Raw genomic sequence first — 26,138 nt, forward strand, 5'->3', positions numbered from 1 at the left:
ATTTTTAAAAGTAAGCTAAAGCACACCAATTTGTAGAAAACAAGTATTTTAACCAGATGACCATCTTCACTTGCTGTGCATGAAAAAGAGCACAGTAATACTATTACAATCACAAGTGCAAGATGTTCTTTAAATAAAGGAAACAAAACATAAACGTCCCGAGAGTTAAGTGAAGAGTACTTACTGGAAACCTAACTACAGTGACATCTGTCTTTGTGGCCTCGACCAGGAAATCCATCCAGAAGTCCACAAGTTCCTGTTTGGCCACAGGCTGTTCCGAAGTCAGTTTCACAAAATGCTTATATATCAAAATTGTCTCTACGATAGACTTGAGGTACCTAAAAATTAAACGATATAAAATGTATAATAGGCAAATTTAGAACTGCCTATTCCCACATATCCCAGTCTTACTCTGTAAATGTAATTTAAACATGGCATTAATAATTATACCAGCCAAGTCACCAAACTTCTTTCATTTTTTGCTACATCATGAACTATCATGCTATCTCATTTAAAACTCACAAAAATGCAATAAAGTAGGCCATTTTGCCCCCATTATAAAGAGGAGGAAACTAAGGCTTAGACAGCTTACATAACTTGGACTGAACAAAACATCTACTTAAAACATGACTTTTAAAGTAATGCCTAGTGACTTCTCTGGTGGTCTAGTGGCTAAGACACTGCACTTTCAATGCAGGGGGCCCAATAAATAAATAATAATAAATATCTTAAAAATTAAAAAAATAAAGTAATGCCTATAGTATACTCAAGAAAGTGTTAATGCATTTGCTTTAAAATGCAAATGCATTTAAAAGATTTCCTTGGGAAATCTTTCTAAATAGACCCACCATAAGAAATATTATTTTGCTCTGAAGTAACTCAGCTCATATGCCTTATATGAATATCCTTAAATTGCAAGACAGATGTTGCCTCGAAGGAAAAAGTCAGGAAAATAAGAGGAGTAAACTAATTATATGAGATAATGGGCATGCAAGCACTTTGTAAATTATAAACTACACACATGGAATTAACATTAGATTAATGGGAACAAAACATTGTTATATGGTGGTTGTCACTACTGCACAAAATAATGCCTGTTTTCTTGTTAACAAAGGCCAAGAAACCTCTAATTGAAACTCTTTGTCTCTGCGCTCCAGCCTCCTCCGCAACCATCATCAGGATAGTTGTCATAAAGAAACAACCAATTTGACCGCAAGGGATATGTGTGCATTTATCGGTTCATTTATTTTCATGTCATTTGCTGAATGACAGTACAGCCCTGTCCTCAAGCTGCACGCAGGGCCAAGGAGACAGAAATGTAAAAGGTGCTGAGCACCATGACACAAATGCCCATGGAGCTTTAATTCACGGAGATAAAACTGACAACAGTCATAAAGCAGTATCAGTAGAAATATGACTAAACACGGAAGAAGAATGTTTCAGGAGATGAGTGGCTCACACACAGAAGTATATGTAACAACATTCACCACCTTCTGTCTGGCTGTGGGGAAGGGTCTTAGGTTGGCGTGGGATTTAGGAGCAGACATGACCCGTGAAAGCTCCCAGGTAGAGGAGAGGGCTGGAAGACAATGCTCCTCGCGTGTTGAGACACAGCAGCACGAAGCCAGAATCTTGCATGCTCAGTGTAAACAGAGAGCAGTGTAAACCTAGGGGTGTGACAAGGACTGAGGTTTAGTGACTGAGGGCAAACCTTCTTTGCCACGCCAAGGAGGTGGACTTTATCCCTTAGGCTGTGAGGAGTCATTAAAGTATGGTGATTTAAAGATTTCAGTGAAAGGGGAGGCTCAGACATGCCTTTTAGAAAGATCATTATGGGAGTGATGCCAGGAAGCATTTGCTAATGAGGGAGACCTGAATGTGACCAAATGCTTTAAGAGGCCACGAAGGTCTACTGTGGTGGGCATCTCCTCAAATGGTCCCTCTGATGACAAAGCATCAGTGGCTTGAGTCCTGAGCTGCTTTGAGCCTTTCTTGATACCACAGGTAAACTTTATTTTTCTTAAATTATTTTTTATTAGCATATAGTTGCTTTACAATCTTGTGATAGTTTCTGTTAATACAGCAAAATGAATCAGCTGCTGCTGCTGCTGCTGCTGCTAAGTCGCTTCAGTCATGTCTGACTATGTGTGATCCCATAGACGGCAGCCCACCAGGCTCCGCCGTCCCTGGGATTCTCCAGGCAAGAACACTGGAGTGGGTTGCCATTTCCTTCTCCAATGCATGAAAATGAAAAGCGAAAGTGAAGTCGCTCAATCGTGCCCGACTCTTCGCGACCCCATGGACTGCAGCCCACCAGACTCCTCCGTCCATGGGATTTCCCAGGCAAGAGTACTGGAGTGCGGTGCCATAGCCTTCTCATACACATACAGCTACACATACACAAATACTCCTGTTTTTTGGATTTCCTTCCCATTTAGGTTACCACAGAGCATGAAGTAGAGTTCTCTGTGCTATACAGTAGGTTCTATTTCATTATCTATTTTATACATGGTATTAATAGTGTACATATGTCAATTCCAATCTCCCCAATTTACCCCACTCCTTTTTCCCCCTCTTGGTGCCCATATGTTTGTTCTCTACATCTCACAGTTAACCTTTAAAAATCTTTAAAGCTAATAGTCAATCATTACATGAAATGCATAATAAAATTAGCACTAAAAATAATCTCAAATGCAGATGGAATTTTGTTTTAATCTTTCCAGTTACCACATCCATAGTGATGAGACTTGGTTACATCCCAAGAACTATTTGAAATTAGAAAAACACACATAATATATGAAACATCTAAAAGTGTTAGGAAATTCTAAGTAACAAAGAAGTGCAATTCAAGAATGAGAGTCCTAAGAGGGAGGTTAGATCATGAAGGAAACAAAGGGCGCATGTTTGGAGCAGAGACTGGGAAGCTGAGATAGAAGCTTGTAAATCTGCTGATTAGAGCTGCACATGTAAAACTGGAGGCGTGTGTTTGATTCAAGTAGGAGATACCGGCCAACTTGGGCTAGTGGGTTGGTCAGTGTGATGGAAAGGCTAAACTTGGTGGCCACCGGATATCACCTGTGTCTAAAGTCATCAGAACCTACAATCAATACATTTTGTTTATGAGCATCAATCACTTTTCCCTCTAGATTGTGTATTTCAGTCTCTAAGCAAATAAATCATCTAGTTGTCAGTTCAACATATTTAACAATTTAGAAACAAGTGATAGGAGCTTTTATTAAAAAAATAAATCTATAAATGTCTAACAGTTTACTATTACCATGCAGGTGTCTTCAGTTTAAAAAGCTTTTCAGATGCTTGAATGACTCTCAAGTGGTCATTGGCCAGGACACTGGCCCCCAGGAAAAATCCAACTTCCCAGTAGCTCTGGAGTTTTTCCAAGTTTCCTTTTTTACCAAGAAGACTACTTAGCTTCACCCCTAGAAGATGAATAGGAAAAAGAACATTACAAACACACCACAGGCAGGCAGAGCTGACTTCTCTATTAAAAAGCAACCTTTTTTTCATTCCTCCTTTCAGATTAAAATACCTTTGTTAAGTTTCTGATTCTTAAAAGGGCTTAAGTTCATTGTAAAAGAAAGAAAAAAAGACTAATCAGAAAGGTACACAGAAAAAATACAACAAATATAAATGGAAGAAGAAAGTGTAGGGGAAAATTAGATACTAAAAATGTGTGTCTCTGTCAACCTCAGTTGAAAATGAATATTTTTTTTTGTTTCATACTTTCAGAACAATGAATGTAGGACCAAGGTTGCATCAGACCATTTTAACATTTAAACAGGGACCATGAAAGTGTTTAACAGTAAAATTATATTAGTTTTAAAATTAAAATTTAGATTTATTTTCACTTGCCAGAAGTTCACTCTATGAGGGTCATCTTAACTTTGGCCTTAGCATAATATGGTCACATGATGTGACTCTGAATCATTCAGCATTTGGACAAAATGTATTTTTTGTTTAATGGCAAATAGTATTTTAGTATACAGATGAGTCATGGTTTATTTACCCAAATGCAGATGGTAGCTGCTTTTCATCATTATAAATATTCTTGTACACATAGCTTTGTGCACTTGTTCAATTATTTCTTTGTAGTAAAATCCTCAACTTGGACTTGTTGGGGACCCAGATATGCTCATTTTAGTGTTGATATTATGGGTAGTGGGCTTCCCAGGTGGTGCAGTGGTAAAGAATCTGCCAGCCAATGCAGGAGACACAAGATAAGTGGGTTTGATCCCTGGGTGGGGACTATCCTCTGGAATAGGAAATGGCAACCCACTCCAGTATTATTGCCTGGAAAATTCCATAGACAGAGGAGCCTGGCAGGCAGCAGTCCATGGGGTCGAAAAGAGTTGGACATGACTGAGTGGCTGAGCACACATTATAGGTAATATCATGTCCTTTCATCTTTGCCAACGTAACAAAAGGAAACATGCTTTTTTTTAAACCTTTGAGATTGACGGTCTTCATATGTTTATATATCTTTTATGAATTAGGATTTATGGTCTTTCCACATGATGTATGAAACCTGTTTCTATATGATAGTAATCTTTTAAGTTTGGAGTTAAGCATATGGCTCTAATTTTTTATATTTAGGATCCCTTTCTCTCCAAGACCCCTCCACCCACTCATCCAAGGAATAGAGGAATAAATATCTTAGTACATAATATTTGCTCCATAATTAGGATTACTTCCACAGGATGGAGTCTCAGAGGTAGTGTTACGCTTGATCCCAGGCTATAGCACTTTTAAGGTTTTTGATCACTAGGGCCAAATTATTAAAGCACTATTGCTGATGGATGATTCTATCTTTTTACCAAGTCCTTACTATCTGGCTATTTTTCACTATTTAAAAAAATTTGGCAAAATTTATAAGCAATTAACAGCATGTCATTGCTGTTTTAAATACCAGTTCTTTGATTCAATCATCTGTTTAGGCAATTTAATGTTGACAATGCTCTAATTAGAACTGGTTGACTTCTAAGAATTGAAGATTTTTAATAGTTTAGTTTCCATCATAGTTTTTGTATTTTGCAGCAGCTATTTGAACAGAGAAAGGTAGGACATTTTTATTGAACACTCATTATATGCTTAGCACTAGCATGGCACACTGAAAAGGTAACTTTTTTCAACCCATAGAACAACACAAATTAGAGATATCAAGGGAATATTTCATGCAAAGATGGGCACAATAAAGGACAGAAGTGGAATGGACCTGACAGAAGCAGAAGATATTAAGAACAGGTGGCAAGAATATACAAAACTAGACAGAAAAGGTCTTAATGACCCAGATAACCACGATGGTGTGATCATGCACCTAGAAGTAGACATCCTGGACTGTGAGGTCAGGTGGGCCTTAAAAAGAATCACTATGAACAAAGGTAGTGGAGGTGATGAAATTCCAGTTGAGCTATTTCAAATCCTAAAAGATGATGCTGTTAAAGTGCTGCACTCATTATGCCAGCAAATTTGGAAAACTCGGCAGTGGCCACAGGACTGGAAAAGATCAGTTTTCATTCCAATCCCAAAGAAAGGCAATGCCAAAGAACGTTCAAACTACCACATAATTGCACTCATTTCACACGCTAGGAAGGTAATGCTCAAAATTCCCCAAGCTAGACTTCAACAGTACATGAACCAAGAACTTCCAGATGTTCAAGCTGGATTTAGAAAAGGCAGATGAGCCAGAGAATAAGTTGCCAATATCTGTTGGATCATAGAAAAAGCAAGGAAATTCCAGAAAAAAAGTCTACTTCTGCTTCATTGACTATGCTAAAGCCTTTGACTGTGTGAATCACAATGAACTGGAAAATCTTTAAAGAGATGGGAATACCAGACCATCTTACCCGCTATCTGAGAAACCTGTATCCAGGTCAAGAAGCAACAGTTTGAACCAGATATGGAATAATGGACTAGCTCAAAATTGGGAAAGGAGTACATCAAGGTTGTATACTGTCACCCTGCTTATTTAACTTATATGCAGAGTACATCATGGGAAATGCTGAGCCGGATGAAGCACAAACAGAACTCAAGATTGCCAGGAGAAATATCAATAACCTCAGATATGCAGATGACACTACCCTAATGGCAGAAAGCAAAGAGGAACTAAAGGGCCTCTTGATGAAAGTAAAAGAAGAGAGTGAAAAAGTTGGCTTAAAGCTCAACATTCAAAAACTGAAGGTCATGGCATCTAGTCCCATCACTTCATGGCAAATAGATGGGGAAACAATGGAAACAGTAACAGACTTTATTTTCTTGGGCTCCAAAAACACTGTGGATGGTGACCGCAGTCATGAAATTAAAAAACACTTGCTCCTTGGAAGAAGCTATGACAAACCTAGACAATGTATTAAAAGCAGGGACACTACTTTGTTGACAAACGTTTGTATAGACAAAGCTATCGTTTTTCCAGTAGTCATGTATGAATGTGAGAATTAGACCATAAAGAAGGCTGAGCACCAAAGAACTGATGCTTTTGAACTGTGGTGTTAGAGAAGACTCTTGAGAGTCCCTTGGACTGCAAGGAGATCCAACCAGTCCATCCTAAAGGATATCAACCCTGAATATTCATTGGAAGCACTGATGCTGAAGCTGAAGCTCCAATACTTCAGCCACCTGATGGGAAGAGCCAACTCATTAGAAAAGACCCCGATGCTGGGAAAGATTGAAGGCAGGAGGAGAAGGGGATGACAGAGGATGAGATGGTTGGATGGTATTACTGACTCAACAGACATGAGTTTGAGCAAGCTCTGGGAGATGGTGAAGGCCAGGGAAGTCTGGCATGCTGCAGTCGATGGGGTCACAAAGAGCCAGACTCAACTGAAAAGCAACACCACCACAATCAGTTAAAGATTAGTCCCTTTGGCAATGATGGAGAAAAAATGCTGAGAGATGTTGAGCAACTTGTTGAAGGTCGCACAGCCCTGGTGGAGGTTAGATTGTTACCAGTTTAACTTTCCATTGTGATGAATTCCAAGCATACATCAAAGTAGAAAAATACTACAGTGATCACATTTGCAACAACTGCTAACATTTTGCTATTGCTTCATCTCCCTGAATACTTTGGCTGAACCATTTCAAATAAAATTACAGATTTCACCCTTAAACATTGTGTCATAGTATAAAAATTCTCCTACACATTCTACTTGATCATTTTTTTGAACACTTGTCAGCAACTGAATAACAACAAGGGCATCTGACATCTGCCTCTGTGGAGACTGAACCCTGGCTGCTGAGCTTCAACATCCCCTAAGGGGAATTCAGGGTGGAGAATGAGGCATTCTGTGCTCCAGGGAAACTGGTGCAACAGGTCTTTAGATAGTTAGATATTTTTAGTAACTGATTTCATGTTCCCAAATCCTTGGTGGTGGCCATTTAGTTGTGCCCTACTCCTGCGACCCCATGGACTATAACCCTCTAGGTTCTTTTGTTCATGGAATTCTCCAGGCAAGAATACTGGAGTGGGTTTTCATTTCCTTCTCCAGGGGATCTTCCAGACCCAGGAATTGAACCTGAATCTCCTGCATTGTAGGCAGATTCTTTACTGACTGAGCTACAAGGGAAGCTGCATTTGATTATTGTACCTAATAAAAATAATAATTCTCTCATATTATTTAATATCTGGTCCTGATTCAAATTCCCTGATTGTTCCCCAAATTTCTTTGGCCACCTGATGCAAAGAACTGATTCACTGGAAAAGACTGATGCTGGGAAAGATTGAAGGCAGGAGGAGAAGGGGACAACAAAGGATGAGATGGTTGGATGGCATCACTGACTGGATGGACATGAGTTTAAGCAAGTTCTGGGAGCTGGTGATAGACAGGGAAGCCTGGCGTGCTGTAGTCCATGGGGTCACAAAGAGTCAGACACAACTGAGTGACTGAACTGAATAGCTTTTTGTTGTTGTTGTTCTCTTTGTTTTTTCAAACTGGAATCCAAACGGGGATTATTAATTGCATTTTTAAAAAATGTCTTTGATGAGCTGACTCATTTGAAAAGACCCTAAAGCTGGGAAAGATTGAGGGCAGGAGGAGAAGGGGACGACAGAGGATGAGATGGTTGGATGGCATCACCAACACAATGGACATGGGTTTGGGTGGACTTCAGGAGTTGGTGATGGACAGGGAGGCCTGGCATGCTGCGGTTCATGGGGTCACAAAGAGTCAGACACAACTGAGCGACTGAACTGAACTGAAATGTCTTTTAACCTAACCAATCCACCCACACTTTTCTCCATGACACTGACTTTTTGAAAAGACCAGGCAGGGAGTCCTGTAGAATGTCTTCACCTTCTGGATCTGGCTGATAGCATTTCTTGGTGTTGTCTGACTTATTTCTCTATCCAACTGTGATTCTATTAACTGACTATTAAATCTTAAGGCTTTGGTTAAACATTTTTGGTGAGACTATTTCACAGGACTGAGGGCAGGAGGAGAAGGGGGTAACAGAGGATGAGACTGTTGTAGGGCATTACTGATTCAATGGACATGAGTTTGAGCAAATTCCGGGAGATAAGTGAAGGACAGGGAAGCCTGGCATGTAGCAGTCCATGGAGTTGCAAAGAGTCGGACATGCCTGGGTGACTGAACAAGAACATTTCACAGGAGATGCTGCTTATTTCACATTCTCTGTATCAGCTGGCAAACGTCCAGCCATCAGGCCATGCTGGGTGGATCACTGACAGCTGGACCCCTGGAGAGGATATATACAATGAATTGTATGGGTTATTGTTCCTTTGTGATTGGTAAGCAATTTGTGGGTGAGCTTGGGTTTCTTGTAAGCATGGCAAATGAAAATTAAAAAAAAAAATCCTAACGGTGTTAGTTCTAATTGATGATCCTTGTCAGAATCACTATTTCAGCATCACTATCATTATGAGTTTTATCAGTTCTTCTGCTTTATCAGCTAGTATTCTTTTGAAGAATATGTTCTTAAAAATATACAGTTAGTATGTAGCATATCTTTTATTATAAAAAATATAAATTGCTTTTATTTATTTTTTTAAATTTTATTTATTTATTTATTTTTTTAATTTTAAAATCTTTAATTCTTACATGAGTTCCCATATCTTAGGAAGAGCTTTACCTCCTCAACTGGATGATCTACGCCCTACTCAATCAGGTCTGACTCTGAGACCCCATGGACTGTAGCCCACCAAGCTCCTCTGTCCATGTGAATCTCCAGGCAAGAATACTGGAGTGGGTTGCCATTTCCTTCTCCAGGGATGAACTACAGTATCCCTTTAAAAGGAAGGGAAAGTACTGTACTTTGTTCCCTATAATTTCAAATTTTCTGAGAATTTGGTCACCTCCACTGACAGCAAATGAGTTGTTTTGTGGTTGGTGATGGATTTTATTTTTGTTTTGCTTTCTTTCTCTTGATTATCCTTTTGGAGTCATGGATTTTTATATTCAGTAACACAGATTTTATTTTTATGGCTCCCTGAAAATAAGATTCAATAGTGCTTCGTCTCAATTCCAATCACACTGTTCTCTTATTACATCATCATCTCATAAAGTGTCTCATGGTTGAAAATTCCACAGAACACGGGAGAAACATCTTTTATTTAACTAAAGCTTGATTATTAATTTTAAGTCTTGTGAAGCTGTAAAAAGGATAAAGATAAAAGATGCGGTTGTTTCCAAATCCTAGTTCTAAACAGTACAGACACCAGTGATTATTCAAAAACTGGGATATTGAAAACACAGATCATGAAACAATTAGCCATAACCTCAAACAAACACACAACTAGAATTAAAAGTCTTTGGTTAACAGATTATAGCAGTTAAGAATTATTCTTAACATTAAAATTCTTAAACTTAAGATAATATGTTTGAAAAGCTTCAGGCTTAATAATCATCTTATGACATCTTAATTTTCATTCTTTACCCTTTATAAATAAAATAAATTTCAAAATACATATAAAGAAAAGATTTCATAAAGAAAAATGAATACTATCAGAACTCAAGAACTGAGTTATGATTTAAAAAAGAATGCAACTACATCTTTAAAATATCTCAAATACGTTGTTAATTAGTAAGTTAATTAATTAATGCAATTATTATGTTAAAATATTCACTTATTTAATCAACCTGTTTTTCCCTGAAAATCCCTTTAATCGTATTTTACCATATAAACGTTAATTTTAGGTCAACCTATATTTATTAGCCGGAGAAGGCGATGGCACCCCACTCCAGTACTCTTGCCTGGAAAATCCCATGGACAGGGGAGCCTGGTGGGCTGCGGTCCATGGGGTCATGAAGAGTTGGACACGACTGAGCGACTTCTCTTTCACTTTTCACTTTCATACATTGGAGAAGGAAATGGCAACCCACTCCAGTGTTCTTGCCTGGAGAATCCCAGGGACAGGAGAGCCTGGTGGGCTGCCGTCTATGGGGTCTCACAGAGTCGGATACGACTGAAGTGACTTAGCAGTGGCCCAGTTTGATGGTGCAGTGATGTTTTCCTGTCACCTCCAGTTTAGTAGAAGCTGAGAAGGCAATGGCACCCCACTTCAGTGTTCTTGCCTGGAGAATCCCAGGGACGGGGGAGCTTGGTGGGCTGCCGTCTGTGGGGTCACACAGAGTCGGACAGGACTGAAGTGACTTAGCAGCAGCAGCATATTTATTAGCATAATTTATGGACAGAATCTAAGTGAGCTTTAAGTGCCTTTTAGTATTGTCATTGTTTAGTCCTTAAGTTGTATCTGCCTCTTTTGCAACCCCATGGACTTTAGCCCTTCAGACTCCTCTGTCCATGGGATTTCCCAGGCAAGAATACTGGAGTGAGACGCCACTTCCTTCTCCAGAGGATGACCCAGGGATAGAACCCATGTCTCCTGCACTGGCAGGCGTATTCTTTACCACTGAGCCACCTGGGAAGCTCCTTTCAGTTATTTAAGGACATAAATTTTATAGTGTATATCACAGTATTTTAGAAGCCTTAAATTTAGCTTTTATGGGAACTAAAAATTCATTGTCAAGTCATATTTTAAGTCTGTGTAAGTTTTGCAATTTCCAAATTAAAAATTCGACTTCATTTGCTTTCAAATGCTTGTTCAACATGTATTATGAATGAGTTCTTCCTGGAAAAAGTTGAAATGTGTTTCCTTTACAAAGTTCCATTAATCACAGTTCCTCAAACCTCAGAGTGCTGATCATCCTTTTTTTCCCTCCAGTTCTTCAAAGACATAATTGACAGAACACTGTGTAAGTTTAAAATGTGCAGTGTGTTGATCCAATACACTTGTATCTGGCAAAATGATCACTATAGCATTAGCTAACACATCCATCATGTTATATAATTTCTATTTTTTTTTGTAATGAGAACATTTAAGATCTACTCCCTTAGAAGAGTGCTGACCATCTTAATCTACATTTAACTTAAAAAAGAGAATTTAGAACACGTTCATTTCAAACCACTATGCTACTGCTCTACCTACACATGCAAATCAATGTCAATTTCTGTAATGATCTAGAGGCTTCAACCTCAAGTTCAAGAACAGAGTAATACAAGTCATTTTAGATCACTAATACAGTGACTCCATGGTCTGCAGCCCACCAGATTCCTCTGTCCATGGGATTTTCCAGGCAAGGATGCTGGGTTGGGTTGCCATTTTCTTCTCCAGGGGATCTTCCCAACCCAGGGATTGAACTCAGTCTTCTGCATTGCAGGCAGATTCTTTACCAACTGAGCTACCAGGGAAGCTCAATACATAAGGATCAGTATAGAGTTTTAAAAATAACTTTAGATGGAGAATTTTATTATGATGATAATTTCTGAAAAGTACACATTGCAGTGTATTTTTTCTGATTTCATTTTCCAGCTTAAAAAAAAATGAATTCAAATAAAACTTTGTGCATTGAATACCACTGCAATCCAGAGCGACAAACATTGTATCATTCTTTTAGTCTGGGCTTTTAAAAAGAATTTAATACTCAAACTTTACTTGCCTTCAAAGATTTCCCAGAATATACATATGGTTATTTAATTAGCCCTTCCCAAATAGTGTAAAAAAACACCCAGGGCTCATTTTTTCTTTATGAAAGATTAAAAACACTCTCCAGTTAGAAATCTTAAAGGAAAAGTTTCATCTACATATAATTCACAGCTTCACTAAGATCAATTTTTTTTCCTCTACAAAAACTATGGAAATACATTTCTGTCTGTAGTAAAAACTCCTATGAGAGTTGGAAAGGTTCTCCGCAAAAAGACAGTTCAACATTTAAGAGAGAGAAAATTTTACTACCTTATACAGTATTCACTATCTAGAACCTTAAAAACATTATCAAAGCAAGAACTAAGGAAATCACACAAAAGTTATTCACTTAAGACGTCCTAATCTTTAAAAAATTCCAAAGAAGGGTCAGCGTGTAAGACAATGTCTACTGATAAAAGGGACAAAAGCACATTCTATCAATGGCTACAATTCAGAGATGGTCTCTGAGGAGACCAGTCACTGCCAAGACTCCATCTGCTTGACCTGTTGTTCTCGGGTCTTGGGAGGCTCTACCAGTAACAACGCTGAAGTCATAGGGCAGGTGTGTGTGAGAAACAGAAACAGGGAATATCAGAAGTCTTTCTTTCCCTCTTTTTTTTTTTTTTCCTGGCACCAGGAAAACAAAGTTAACCAAAAAGAGGAAACTTTCCTGATGTTCCATAGAATACTACCTTATTTGGGAGTTGTGGGCTAAATGCAGAGCCTCTATTTCTAATATGAGTTTGAGAAGGAATGGGCTTTCCTGGTGGCTCAGCAGGTAAAGACTGTCTGTCTATAGTGCAGGAGACCCGGGTTGGATCCCTGGCTCTGGAAAAACCCCTGGAGAAGGAAATGGCAATGCACTCCTATATTCTTCTCTGGAGAATCCCATGGATAGAAGAGCCTGGCGGGCTACAGTACATGTGGTCGCCAAGAGTTGGACAGGACTGAAAGACTAACACACACACTGAGAGGGAATAAAAAAAATATCAACTAGGGGATTTTTAGAATCAGGTGAAATTAGTTAAAAACCCAATTACATCCCAATATCAAGATTCTGCACAATAGCATGAAACATTAAATAAGGAGGTATAATTTTTTTTTCAGGAAGTCAGATGAGACAGAAAGCAAAGGAACGATCTATGAAAGATCCTTTTTCTTGGCACTGAGTTGGAGCCACTTTTTTGATTCCATGTAAAACATCAAGCTGTAATTACCAACTTTTCGGAGCTCAAAGGAAGATTCAAACTGGTGCCCAGATGCCAGGAGGAGGACCGCATAATTAATTCCTGACTGTAGTGTTGGCTCTGATTCAAATGCCTTTTTGAACCTATAAAAAAAAACAAACCCACAAATGTACAAGTTTACTTTCTCAATCATGAAACTCTGAGTTTGCAATAGCTTCTGTTTGCATAACTCCAAGGCCTGAGCAAGTAAAAATATTCCACTGGCCTTCACCCCAGAATCTAGTGTGCTATTAGGATTTAATGCTTAAGTAACTGCATACCCTCACCCTCAGCAACATGGCATTCCCCCCACTTAACTCAGCCTCACCATAGCAGCCCCAGACTTTAAGAAAAAATCCTCTCTTCAACAGTCTTCCAGGAACGTGAGAGAATGTATGTATGTGTGTGCGAGCATTTATAAACAGTGAAAATTTAAAGATAAGAACCCTGTGCGTATTTGTTAAGTGGTTTTTTGAAAAGTTTTATAAGTGAACAAAGTAAAAACAATACACAAAGCAATCAGGAATATTATCTACATAACATACCGAAACAATCACTTTCGTAAGAGTGATATAAAAATACAATAAAGAATGTCAATTGCAATAAGAAATTAGGAAAAGAGTGATGGTGCTTGTGCATACTAGTTTTCGCTCAAAGAGAATAAGAACCATTTTCTGGATGTGCACGAATCTATCTACCTTTAAAAATGCTTCAACATTTGAAAAGGCTTCAGTGCTTGTGCATCCACTGTATTTTCAAGGTAACACTTCGTAGGTTCTGTTCAAGGGTTCCCTCATATACATCATTTAACAGGCAATAATACTCAATATTATTTCATTTAAGAGCATGAAGAACAAAATTAACATAAATGGCCTAGTAACTAATAAAAACTGAGACAAACATGAGAAATGAAATGTCTACTTTAAAAACCAGGTTGAGAAAAATATAAAGACTAAATACCTACTGAATAAACATTTAATGATACAATAAAGAGATACTTAGGGAAAAACATTAGAATTCTAAGATAAAAGCATTTTTATTAAAATCATTAACTGAAATGAAAGATGGGAATTGCAAAAATAGCAGTGGGCCCAATGGTGTACATTGGAGTACATTCTTGGCTATTATACATACTTGAAATTTTCTGTACTTTAAAATGGTAAGGTAAACTTAAAAAGAGAAGGATAAATATATATTTTCTGAATATTGAGAATCATGTGCCCTTTACTTTTTAATCAGGAAAAGTATCTCTGAGAAGAAACAAAATTCAAACAAGTATTAACTTTAACTAGTTGGCTTGAACAGTTTTGCATGTGGAATAAGAAACAAATATTTCTAACTGCGTCACTGCTGATGATTAAGAAGAATTTCTTTTCTCTCCAGAAGTACAGGAGTTTACAAAATCTAAAATGGAAAAACCATGTAACCCAGATTGCTGATATCCAAAGCAGGTCACATCAAAGAAAGCCATGATTTATAAGTTTTAGACTCATACAAAATCCAAAGGTCTTTGTGTTTTCTCAGAGGCAAGTACAAAGTCCAAATAAAAAAGATATAGGAGAAGAAAGGAGTTAATACCTTTCTTTCTACCAGTAATTTATACTTTCTACCAATTCATATCAATATATGAAATATCTTTCAACAAATAAATTTTTCATTTTTACTGAAGAAAAAATCATGGAAAAGTTCTCTTAGTAAATTCAAAGGAAGATGTAAAAAGCAAGATAATCCTAAATCAGTCAGTAAATCCTGATAAGTATTCCCTATGTGCCAAACTAACCAAACTGAAAAAATTAAATGGGCTTAGATCTGTTTGACTGTTACCATAAACAATACAATTTAAAATAGTTTAAGCAAAATATAGATGCCAATAAATTAATAAGTTATATTTTTTATGGCTCAGAACACTTCATAATAAGATGCATATTGAGGAGAAAGTCTTAAGGAAGTAGGAATTCTCACACATTGAAAAGTAAATTAATATACTATTTCTTTGCAGAAATTTGCCAATATCTATCAAAAATTGTAAAATGTAAAAAAAAAGCAATGCATAACCTACTGACACAATATTTCCATATCTATGGATTTACACTAAAAAAAAAAGCATTAAATATGAATACCAGACCACCTAATCTGTCTCCTGAGAAACCTGTATGCAGGACAAGAAGCAACAGTTAGAACCAGACATGGAACAACTGATTGGTTCAAAATTGGAAAAATTGTAACCCTTCTTATTTAACTTATATGCAGAGTACATCATGAGAAATGCCAGTCTGGATGTATCACATGCTGGAATCAAGACTGACAGAAGAAATATCAACAATCTCAGATATGCAGATGATATCACTCTAATGGCAGAAAGCAAAGAAGAACTAAACAGCCTCTTTCTTGATGAAGGTGAAAGAGGAGACTGAAAAAGCTGTTTTGAAACTCAGCATTAAAAAAACAAAGATCATGACATCTGGTTCCATTGCTTCATGGCAAATAAAAGGGGAAAAAGTAGAAGCAGTGACAGATTCATTTTCTTGGGCTCCAAAATCATGTTGGACGGTGCCTGCAGCCATGAAATTAAAAGATGCTTGCTCCTTGGAGGGAAAGCTATAACAAACCTAGACAGTGTACTGAAAAGCCAAGACATCACTTTGCCAACTTTGTCCATATAGTCAAAGCTGTGGTTTTTCCAGTAGTCATGTACGGATGTGAGAGCTGGACCATAAAGAAGGCTGAGTGCTGAAGAACTGATGCTTTTGAACCGTGGCGTTGGAGAAGACTCTTGAGAGTCCCTTGGACTGCAAGGAGATCAAACCAGCAAATCCTAAAGGAAACCAACCCTGAATATTCATTGGAAGGACTAGTGCTGAAGCTGAAGATCCAAAACTTTGGTCACCTGATACAAACAGCAGTTCAGTTCAGTTCAGTCACTCAGTCGTGTCCGACTCTTTGCGACCCCATGAATCGCAGCACGCCAGGCCTCCCTGTCCATCACCATCTCCCGGAGTTCACTCAGACTCATGTCCATCGAGTCCGTGATGCCATCCAGCCATCTCATCCTTGGTTGTCCCCTTCTCCTCCTGCCCCCAATCCCTCCCAGCAGCAGAGTCTTTTCCAATGAGTCAACTCTTCGCGTGAGGTGGCCAAGCAGCAGACTCACTGGAAAACACCCTGAGGCTGGGAGAGCTCAAAGGCAAAATGAAAAGGGGGTGACAGAGGATGAGATGGTTAGATAGCATCAGTGACTCAATGGACACGAATCTGAGCAAACTCTGGGAGACAGTGAAGGACAAAGGAGCCGGGCATGCCACAGTGCATGTGGTCACAGAGAGCTGGACATGACTTAGTGACTAATCAACAACAAAATATAACCAGACATTTGGTTATAAGAATATTTGTTACAAGATGAAAAACTATTTCCTAAATTTCCAAAAATATTAGGAAATATAACATCGAACAAAATGTATTCTAATTGTTGGAAAGCTATGTAACCAGTTAAATTGTAGAAGAATATTCAATGTCAGAGGAAACTTGAGCTTCCAAGTAAGATATAATAGTCTACTAGGGAGCCACCCCTCCTGCTACAATAACTAGGTGGGGTAAAGGATACACATCAAGAACATAATTTTATAGTCATTGGAGATCTATGGAAGCAACAACATCATTATTGAAATAAAACTCCAAACAGGGAAGTGTCCTTCCAAGATAAAATGCTTTCGTCTATAGGGGCATTTGCTGATTCTGACCATAAGATTAAGCATAGGCTTGGTATAGGCAGAAGAACTCTACCTATTTGAAGCTCTACCAGGGAAAAGAGAAACAAGTGGATTTGCTGACAGTTGCATGAGCTGGCATGACAAGATGAAACCCTGAGGGACCCCAAACATGTAGCTGATTTTCTCTATAGGACATTTGCTTAACACCAGCTGTATGGGCAGTTGGGGATGAGGTATGCCTGGAATGGCAGTGAAATCTGAAGTTTGGTGGTGCTTAGAAGTAAAGATCACGGCATCTGGTCCCATCACTTCATGGAGAACTGACGGGGAAACAGTGGAAACAGTGTCAGACTTTATTTTTGGGGGCTCCAAAATCACTGCAGATGGTGACTGCAGCCATGAAATTAAAAGACGTTTACTCCTTGGAAGGAAAGTTATAACCAACCTAGATAGCATATTCAAAAGCAGAGACATTACTTTGCCAACAAAGGTCCGTCTAGTCAAGGCTGTGGTTTTTCTAGTGGTCATGTACGGATATGAAAGTTGGACTGTGAAGAAAGCTGAGCGCTGAAGAATTGATGCTTTTGAACTATGGTGTTGGAGAAGACTCTTGAGAGTCCCTTGGACTGCAAGAAGATCCAACCAGTCCATTCTAAAGGAGATCAGTCCTGGGTGTTCTTTGGAAGGACTGATGCTGAAGCTGAAACTCCAATACTTTGGCCACCTCACGGGATGAGTTGACTCACTGGAAAAGACTCTGATGCTGGGAGGGATTGGGGGCAGGAGGAGAAGGGGACAACAGAGGATGAGATGGCTGGATGGCATCACCAACTCGATGGGCATGAGTTTGGGTAAATTCCGGGAGTTGGTGCTGGACTGGGAGGTCTGGTGTGCTGCGATTCATGGGGTCGCAAAGACCTGGACATGACTGAGTGACTGAACTGAACTGAACTGAGAAGTAAATACTAGAGGGAGGAGCCTACAACAAAGAGCTGACAATCTCCTCCAACGTTTGGAGCTATATAATGTAAGAGAATAAAGACTCAAACTCAGAACTCCAAAGGGCAGTTTACAGTATACAGGGATAAGAAGATAGAACACTGCTTGGCTCTCAATCAAAAGCTGAGGGTGGTCATATCAAGAAGCAGGGACAAAAACAGAGACAGACAGGTCAATAAACCTGAAACCGAGACCAACTTCACTCAACTGCAGTTTTTGAGGTAATCAGCTTCCTCACCATGTCTGGCTAACAGAGGGAAGTAGTAAGAGCCTTCTATGAGAGAAAATAAAATCATTCTTAATCTCAATAATTCTTATATATAAAATGTATGGCATACAATAAAGAATTATGAGAACTTCAGAATCAGGAAAAAATGACCAATAAACAAAAGAACAAAACAGACAAGAGGACCTGACTCACAGATAATTCATATGTTGGAGTTTGTAGACAAGGACCTTAAATCGTTATTACAAATATGGTGAAGAAAATTGCAGAAAAAATGGACAAATGAAGGAAAAGACAGTTTCAATCTAGAGCTGGAATCTAAAAATAAAGAGAATCAAGCAGTCTAGAACTGAAATATATAAAACCTGAAAATAAAAATTCATTGTGTAGGTTTAATAGCAGACTAGACAGAGGAGAAGATGGATTTGGTGAAGAAAAAAAAGTAACGTCAATAAAAATTTGTAAACTGATACACAGAAAAAGGGAGGGAGAAAAGACACAACTGACTGTAAGAGACATGTAAGACACAGGTAAATGGTCTAACGTATGTATCGCGGTAGCCCTAGAAAGAGGGAAGAGAGAATACAGAACACAAGAAGTATCTGAAGACACAAAGCCAAAAATACTCCAAGACTGTTGAAAACATTAACACAGAGATTCAAGAAGCTCAACTTCAAGCTGAGTAAGATAAAATAAGCACAGCCTAAATGCTAAAATCAAAGACAAAGAGGAAAATCTTACAATCAGCCAGAGATAAAGATATATTACCTTCAAAGGAGGCGTGTTATTGCAATTTTATAGCAATTAAATTGACAAAACTGATAGCTGACTTTGCAACACAAACTATGGAATAAAATTGATAGCTGACTTTGTAATACAAACTATGGAAGCCAAAAGATAACGCAATGACATATTTAGAGTGATAAAAAAAAAAAGAAGAGGTACAAATAAGCAAAAACTGGCAGAACTGGTTGCCAACTGATCTGCATGCAAAAAGTATTAAAAGCATTCAGGCTAAAGGATAGTGAGTCCATCTGGAAGCACTGAACTGCAAAAAGAGCATCAGAAAGAATACTGAAGTGAGAATGAAAGTTGCTCGGTTGTGTCTGACTATTTTCGACCTCATGGATTATACAGCCCATGGAATTCTCCAGGCCAGAATCCTGGAGTGGGTAGCCTTTCCCTTTTCCAGGGGATCTTCCCAACCCAGGGATCGAACACAGGTCTCCTGCATTGCAGGCAGATTCTTTACTAGCTGAGCCACAAGGGAAGCCCAAGAATACTGGAGTGGGTAACCTATCCTGTCTCCAGTGGATCGTCTCAACCCAGGAATCAAACCAAGGTCTCCTGCATTGCAGGCGGATTCTTTACCAACTGAGTTATCAGGGGGAAGATACTAGCCATTTTAAAACTACTGAATATTTATTCTGCTTTAAGTTTCTCTCCAGTTAATTCTAAAGGAAATCAGTCAATCAAACCAGTCAATCCTAAAGGAAATCAGTCCTGAATATTCATTGGAAGGACTGATGCTGAAGCTGAAACTCCATAATCTGGCCATCTGATGTGAAGAACTGATTCATTGGAAAAGGCCCTGATGCTGGGAAAGACTGAAGGCAGGAGGAAAAGGGGACAACAGAGGATGAGATGGTTGGATAGCATCACCAACTGGATGGACATGAGTTTGAGAAAGCTCTGGGAGTTGGTGGGGGACAGGGAAGCCTGCTGTGCTATAGTCCATGGGGTCTCAAAGAGACAAGACTGAGCGACTGGATGATTGAAGTTTCTCTCCTCTTTAAGGAAGGGGTAAATACAAATTTAAGGTAGACTTTAAGAGTCAAGGATGTGGATGGTCATCTCTAGGGAACTCCTAAAAGCACAATATAAAGAGTATTGTATGTGTGTGTGCACACGTGTGCTAAGCTCTTTCAGTCATGTCCGACTCTTTGCGACCCTATGGACTATAAACTGTCAGGATCCTCTGTCCAAGGGATTCTTCCGGCAAGAATACTGGAGTGGGTTGCCATGCCCTCCTCCAGGGGATTTTTTCAACCCAGGGATTGAATTTGCGTCTCTTATATCTCCTGCATTGGCAGGCAGGTTCTTTACTATGACTAAAGTGTTAATAGAGTATAAAATGCAACACTAAATAGAAAAAATGGGGGAATGAAGGACTAAAGAAACAAAGATAAGAAATAGTGAAGAAGATATAAAATAAATAGAAAATGAATTGCAAGACATAAGCACAACTAGACAAAAAATATCAGTGATATGGAAGATTTGAATATTATGATTAGGCAAGTCAATTGAACTATCTTACGTGGAACACTACACCCAACAATGGTGGACTGTTTCCGGGGCTATGAGGCACCTCTTATTACAGTAGAATTAAACCAGAGAACAAGAAAGATACATCTGTAAATTGGGCAACCTACTTCTGAATAAGCCAGGGTTCAAAGATTCACATTGAAAATTAAAAGGTATTTGAGCTCAACAATATTGAAAGTTCAATATATCAAAACTTCTGGGATGCAGAACAATTTTTATCTTTAAATGCCTATGCTGGGAAAGAAGCAAGGGTGAAAAAAATCAATGCTCTAAACTTCCATCTAGAAATAAAACAGCACATATTCCAAAGTAAAGTAGAAGGAAGATATAATAAAGAAATCAAAGAAGTAGAAAATAGATGTGCAATAAAGAAAATGAACAGTGTCAAAAGGGGAAGATTAATAAAATTGATAAACTCCTAGATAGACTGCTCATCAGAGAGAGAAAGAGAAATGAAAAGGGGGACATTAGTATAGGTCCTACAAGCATTAAGTGTTAGTTGCTCAATCATGTCCGACTCTTTGCAACCCCATGGACTGTAGCCTGCCAAGCTCCTCTATCCGTGGAATTCTCCAGACAAAAATACTGGAGTGGGTTGCTATGCCCTTCTCCAGAAGATCTTCCTGAACCAGGGACTGAACCCATGTCTCCTGCAGGCAGGCAGATTCTTTACCATCGGAGACACAAGGGAAGTTTCCCAGGTGGTCCTAGTGGTAAAAAAACCTGCCTTGTCAATTCAGGAGACTTAAGAGACATGGTTTCAGTCCCTAGGTCTGAAAGATCCTCTGGAGGAGGGCATGGCAATCCATTCCAGTATCCTTGCCTGAAGAATCCCATGGACAGAGGAGCCTGGAGGGCTACAGTCCATAGGGTCACAAAGAATTGGACACGACCAAAGTGACTTAGCACACAAGGGTATATAAGCATTAAAAAGAAAGTAAATGGATATCTGGAACAAACTTAAGCCAGTAAATATGGCAAGTTAGGAGAACTGGAAAATTTTCCTGAAATTCACAGATGAGTATGACAGAAGGGAAAAAAAAAAAAGGAAACAATAGTTCTATAACTATTACAGAATTGATAACAATCTGAAATTGTTTTTACCATCTATCTCTCATATCGTACGCAGTCTGACAGCAGGGGCCTTGCCAGTCTTGTTGAGGACTAAATCTTCAGCACTTGACTCAGCAGGAGCCCAACTCACTGCAGGTGATTTCAAAATACCTGCTGCATGAAGAAAACCCGCATCCACCTCTTACCAAGAGCCAGGCTGTGACAAGTGATAAATACAGCAGGTCATATAAAAAATAATCTCTTCACTTCCTTAGTAGTCTAAATCCTAATCTTGATAAAACCATAAGCCCAGAGAGCTACCGCCTTAGACCACATTACTGAACTGCATAGTACCTTCATCACATTCTATTTTAATGTTACTAGAATGTACTATTTAATAAAAATATTAAAGATATTGTTTGTATAGTTTGCATTGTTGCCTATTTATATGAGAAACTCCTTTAATTTATTATTAGGGAGAGGATAGTCTCCTCTGAAAATGCAGCATATGATTCATTTTTCATGCTATTACTGAAGCTTATTTTAAAGAGAATGATAATCCTTATCACTGGTGTATCTGTGTCCCTTGGTGCTAACTTTCCATATATGTATTATCATTTCACTGTTTCTTTAAATTCAAACTTAATAAAAATGCATGTGCTTGTGATTAGTTGCTCAGTTGTGTCTGACTCTGCAACCCCATGGACTTTAGCCCACCAGGCTCCTCTGTCCATGGAATTTTCCAGGCAAGAATGCTGGAGTGGGTTGCCATGCCCTCCTCCAGGGGATCTTCCCAACCCAGGGATCAAACCCAGGTCTCCTGCATTTCAGGCAGATTCTTGACCGTCTGAGTCACCAGGGAAGCCCGAGAATCACTGGAGTGGGTAGCCTATCCCTTCTCCAGGGGATCTTCCTGACCCAGGAATCAAACTGGGGTCTCCCGCATTGCAGGCAGATTCTTTATCAGCTGAGGTACCAGGGAAGCTCAAAGAAGAATGCATACGGAGGCTAAAATAATGAAACAATCCATTGCAGCTAAAGAAGATGTATCAGTCATTTTCGTGTAAATGTATGTGCCAAGCATCAACAAACCCCAGTGGCTTGCCAATTTCTGCATCAGCTGGCTTGGCTCTGCCTGACAATTTTTTCCCTCTGAGACCTAGCCTGAAGGAGCTGCTTTCTCTAGAAAACGGCTAAAGAAAAATGACATGGCTTTTAAAGCTTCTGCTGATAAAAAGCATCAGCCAACATACAAATCAGAACCTGGTATCATGGGGTGGAAACATATAACCTTCCTATGAACAGGGACAGTATATTTCTAACAACACAATAGAGCACTGATGATATTCTCTACCACAGGAAGCTGTGGTTACCACCACATAGTAAAAGACACAAAAATAATAGCTGCCTGTCATGACTGGGCATCTACTAGGTACAGGCATTGCACTTGACACTTCAAGCATAATATTTCTAATTTATACAGCTCCTTAAGGCAGGGAGGATTCTCTCAAGTTTACTAATCAGAACTCTGCAGAATGGAAATACTAAGTCATTCAGTTTAAAAGTGGTTGAACAGGAACTTTACCCACTTTTGCCAGATTCTAAACCAGAGCCCTCTTCTCTATATAACTTTGCCTACTCTTTGGTGTGTGTTAAAAAAAAATCTTTTAGTCCATTTTCATCACTTGTGCTTTTGTTTTTTCGGTAAAAAGAAATTGGGTGAAACAGGAAAAATAATAATGAGAAACAAAAATAGAGAGAACTGCTTTTACATTAAAAATAAAGTTTGGATTCTATACACTACAGAAACAGGTATTGATATACTCTTGGAAAGAATGGTGTTTGTCACAAAATGTACTTGATCAATCTTATTAGATTAGAGACTAAAGTTTTAAAAGACTGGCATGGCAATACCACTGGATGTGCCCATAAAAATGAATCAAAAAGGGCTTCCCTGGTAGCTCAGTGGTAAAGAATCTGCCTGCCAATGGAGGAGACAAGGGTTTGACCTCTGGTCTGGAAAGATCCCACATGCTGCGGAGCAACTAAGGCCCTGAGCCACAACTAGTGAGCCTGAGCTCTAGAGTTCTGGAGCTGCAACTATTGAGCCCTCCTGTTGCAACCACTGAAGCCCAGATGCATTAGAGCCCATGCTCCACAACAAAAGAGACCACTGCAGTGAGAAGCCCGCACACCACACCTAGAGAGTAGCCCCTGCTCGCCACCAACTAGAGAAAAGCCCGCACCCACGAAGGCCCAGCACTGTCAAAAATAAATAGATCAATAAAATTATTTCTAAAAATGCACCAAAGATGTTTTAGGTCATTGAAAACTTTACAGTTTAACTAGCAAGAGGATAAATGAACATGAATAGTAAGTGAGACCTTACACAAAGAAATATATAAACAATGATTAATAATATAAAACTATAAAAATATAGCAATAAAATGATAAGAGGCCTTCCCCAGTGGCTCAGTGGTAAAGAATCTGCCTGCAGTGCAGAGCTGCAGGAGACACAGGTTCAATCCTGGGTTGGCAATATCCCCTGGAGAAGGACATGGCAACCTACTTGAGTATTCTTGCCTGAAGAATCCCATGGACAGAGGAGCCTGGTGGGCGATAGTCCATGGGGCAGCAAAGAGTTAGATACAACTGAAGCAACTTAGCATGAAGGTAAATTAAGACTTCATGAAGGACACAAATCTTAAGGATGGCAACAGACATCTCAAGAAAATTCTAGGGAGCATATTTGAGTAACTAACGTTATTTACACTATTGTTGATTTTTTTCTACTTAGTACTAAATATGTGTTGAAAGAGGATAAATAATTTGCAATCTTCAATTCATTATTACATTGAAGAGATGCAAAGTTATTGTCCAAGCTTTCAGAGCAACAGATTTTTATTCAAGGACTGCATTATATCAGCGTTGTGTTTGTCACCTGATTGCAACTAGCTCTTAAAAAGCTAAGTACTTGTTAACAGAGTGATGAGTCTTTAGAATAAGAACTTAGCTCACTTTTGCATTTGTACTGAGATGTGCAACCAAGTAAAGAATACAAGAAATATTCCTGAATCAATTGTTTCTAGCTAAAGAGCATCTATTTTCCACCAAAGAAGAAACTAAGCTCAAGTTCTATTTAGCTGTCATTTTCCTCCTTTGTGATATAACAGTTGTGATTCTTTCTGTAAGACATACAAGTAATTAAATTAGAATTTCATGGTGCTTTACATCTCTAGGGATAGTTCTGAAATTATCACTCACAAAATAACTCAGAAGTAAAGCAAGACAGCATGAGAGAAAAATTAGTGCTGAATCACTCTGTTAATTTGATCTGGAGATGGGGAAACCCTCTCCAATTCACACAGCTTATTTGTATATAATTTTATTGTAATAGAAAAGTCAGGATGAAAAATTTAAAAAGTCAAAATTCTAGCTATCTTCTTTCAGTCCTTTTACTATGTACATATTTTTCCAAAAACAAGAATCATGCTATTTTAAATTTTAAAATAAATAAATTTTAAAACTGTTTTTTAAATTTTCATATGATATCATGATGCATGTTACTATTAAATATTTATTTAAAACCACAATCGTCTTTTGGGCTTATAATCAAAAGAATTGAACACAGAGGATTCAAACAGATATTTGTACACCCGTACTCATAGGAATATTTATTCATAATAGCTAAAAGGTGGAAACACACACAAATGTCCATTGACAGGTGAATGGGTAAAGACAATGTACATGAAATGGAATATTATTCAGCCTTTAGAATGGAGATTCGGACACAAGCTACAACACGAAAGTGAAAGTTGCTCAGTTGTGTCCAACTCTGCGACCCCATGGACTGTATAGTCCATGGAATTCTCTAGGCCAGAATACTGGAGTGGGTAGCCTCTCCCTTCTCCAGGGGATCTTCCCAACCCAGGGATCAAACCCAGGTCTTCCACATTGGGGGCAGATTCTTTACAGCTGAGCCACAAGGAAAGCCCAAGAATACTGGAGTGGGTAGCCTATCCCTTCTCCAGTGGATCTTCCCAACCCAGGAATCTAACTGGGGTCTCCTGCATTGCAGGGAGATTCTTTACCAACTGAGCTATGAGGGATGCCCCACTGCTACAACAAGGATGAGCCTTAAGAACGTCATGCTAAGTGAAATAAGCCATTCACAAAAAAAGATATATACTGTATAATTCCACTTACATGAGATACTTGGAGTAATCAAATTCATAGAGACAGAAAGTGGAATAGGGGTTGCCAGGAGCCGGGGGAATCCAAAATTGTTTAATGGGTATAGAGTTTGAGTTTTGAGAGTGAGGAGGTTGTGAGGCGGGGAGTGGTGATGGAAGCACAGCATTGTGAATGTACTTAATGCCACCGAATCATACCTTCAAAAATGGTTAAAATGGTAAGCTTTATTTATGTGTATTGCTACCATCAACTATCCAAACACACAACTTTGAATGAATGATATTCCATCACTTGAGGATATCCTTCCATTTAACAGTTTCCCTACTGTTTTTCCAGTTTTTCAATACCATAAAATTGAGTGTAGTGAGCACTGTAAACATATCTTTATTTCCATATCTGCTATTTCTTTTGCATAG

General features: G+C 38.7%; 1 protein-coding gene across 1 annotated transcript in view; it reads right to left on the reverse strand.

Moving 5' to 3' along the window:
- MAP3K5 (mitogen-activated protein kinase kinase kinase 5) overlaps positions 1-26,138 on the reverse strand; it is a 228,083-nt gene that overhangs the window by 91,584 nt on the left and 110,361 nt on the right. The window contains exons 8-10 of the mRNA XM_068985123.1: positions 13,210-13,322; positions 3,278-3,437; positions 185-338 (exon numbers count right to left, since the gene is read on the reverse strand). Coding sequence (XP_068841224.1) covers positions 185-338; positions 3,278-3,437; positions 13,210-13,322 — 427 coding nt within the window. The remainder of the gene's footprint in view (positions 1-184; positions 339-3,277; positions 3,438-13,209; positions 13,323-26,138) is intronic.

The sequence above is a fragment of the Capricornis sumatraensis genome, chromosome 13 (assembly GCF_032405125.1).
Source record: "Capricornis sumatraensis isolate serow.1 chromosome 13, serow.2, whole genome shotgun sequence".
Taxonomy (NCBI): domain Eukaryota; kingdom Metazoa; phylum Chordata; class Mammalia; order Artiodactyla; family Bovidae; genus Capricornis; species Capricornis sumatraensis.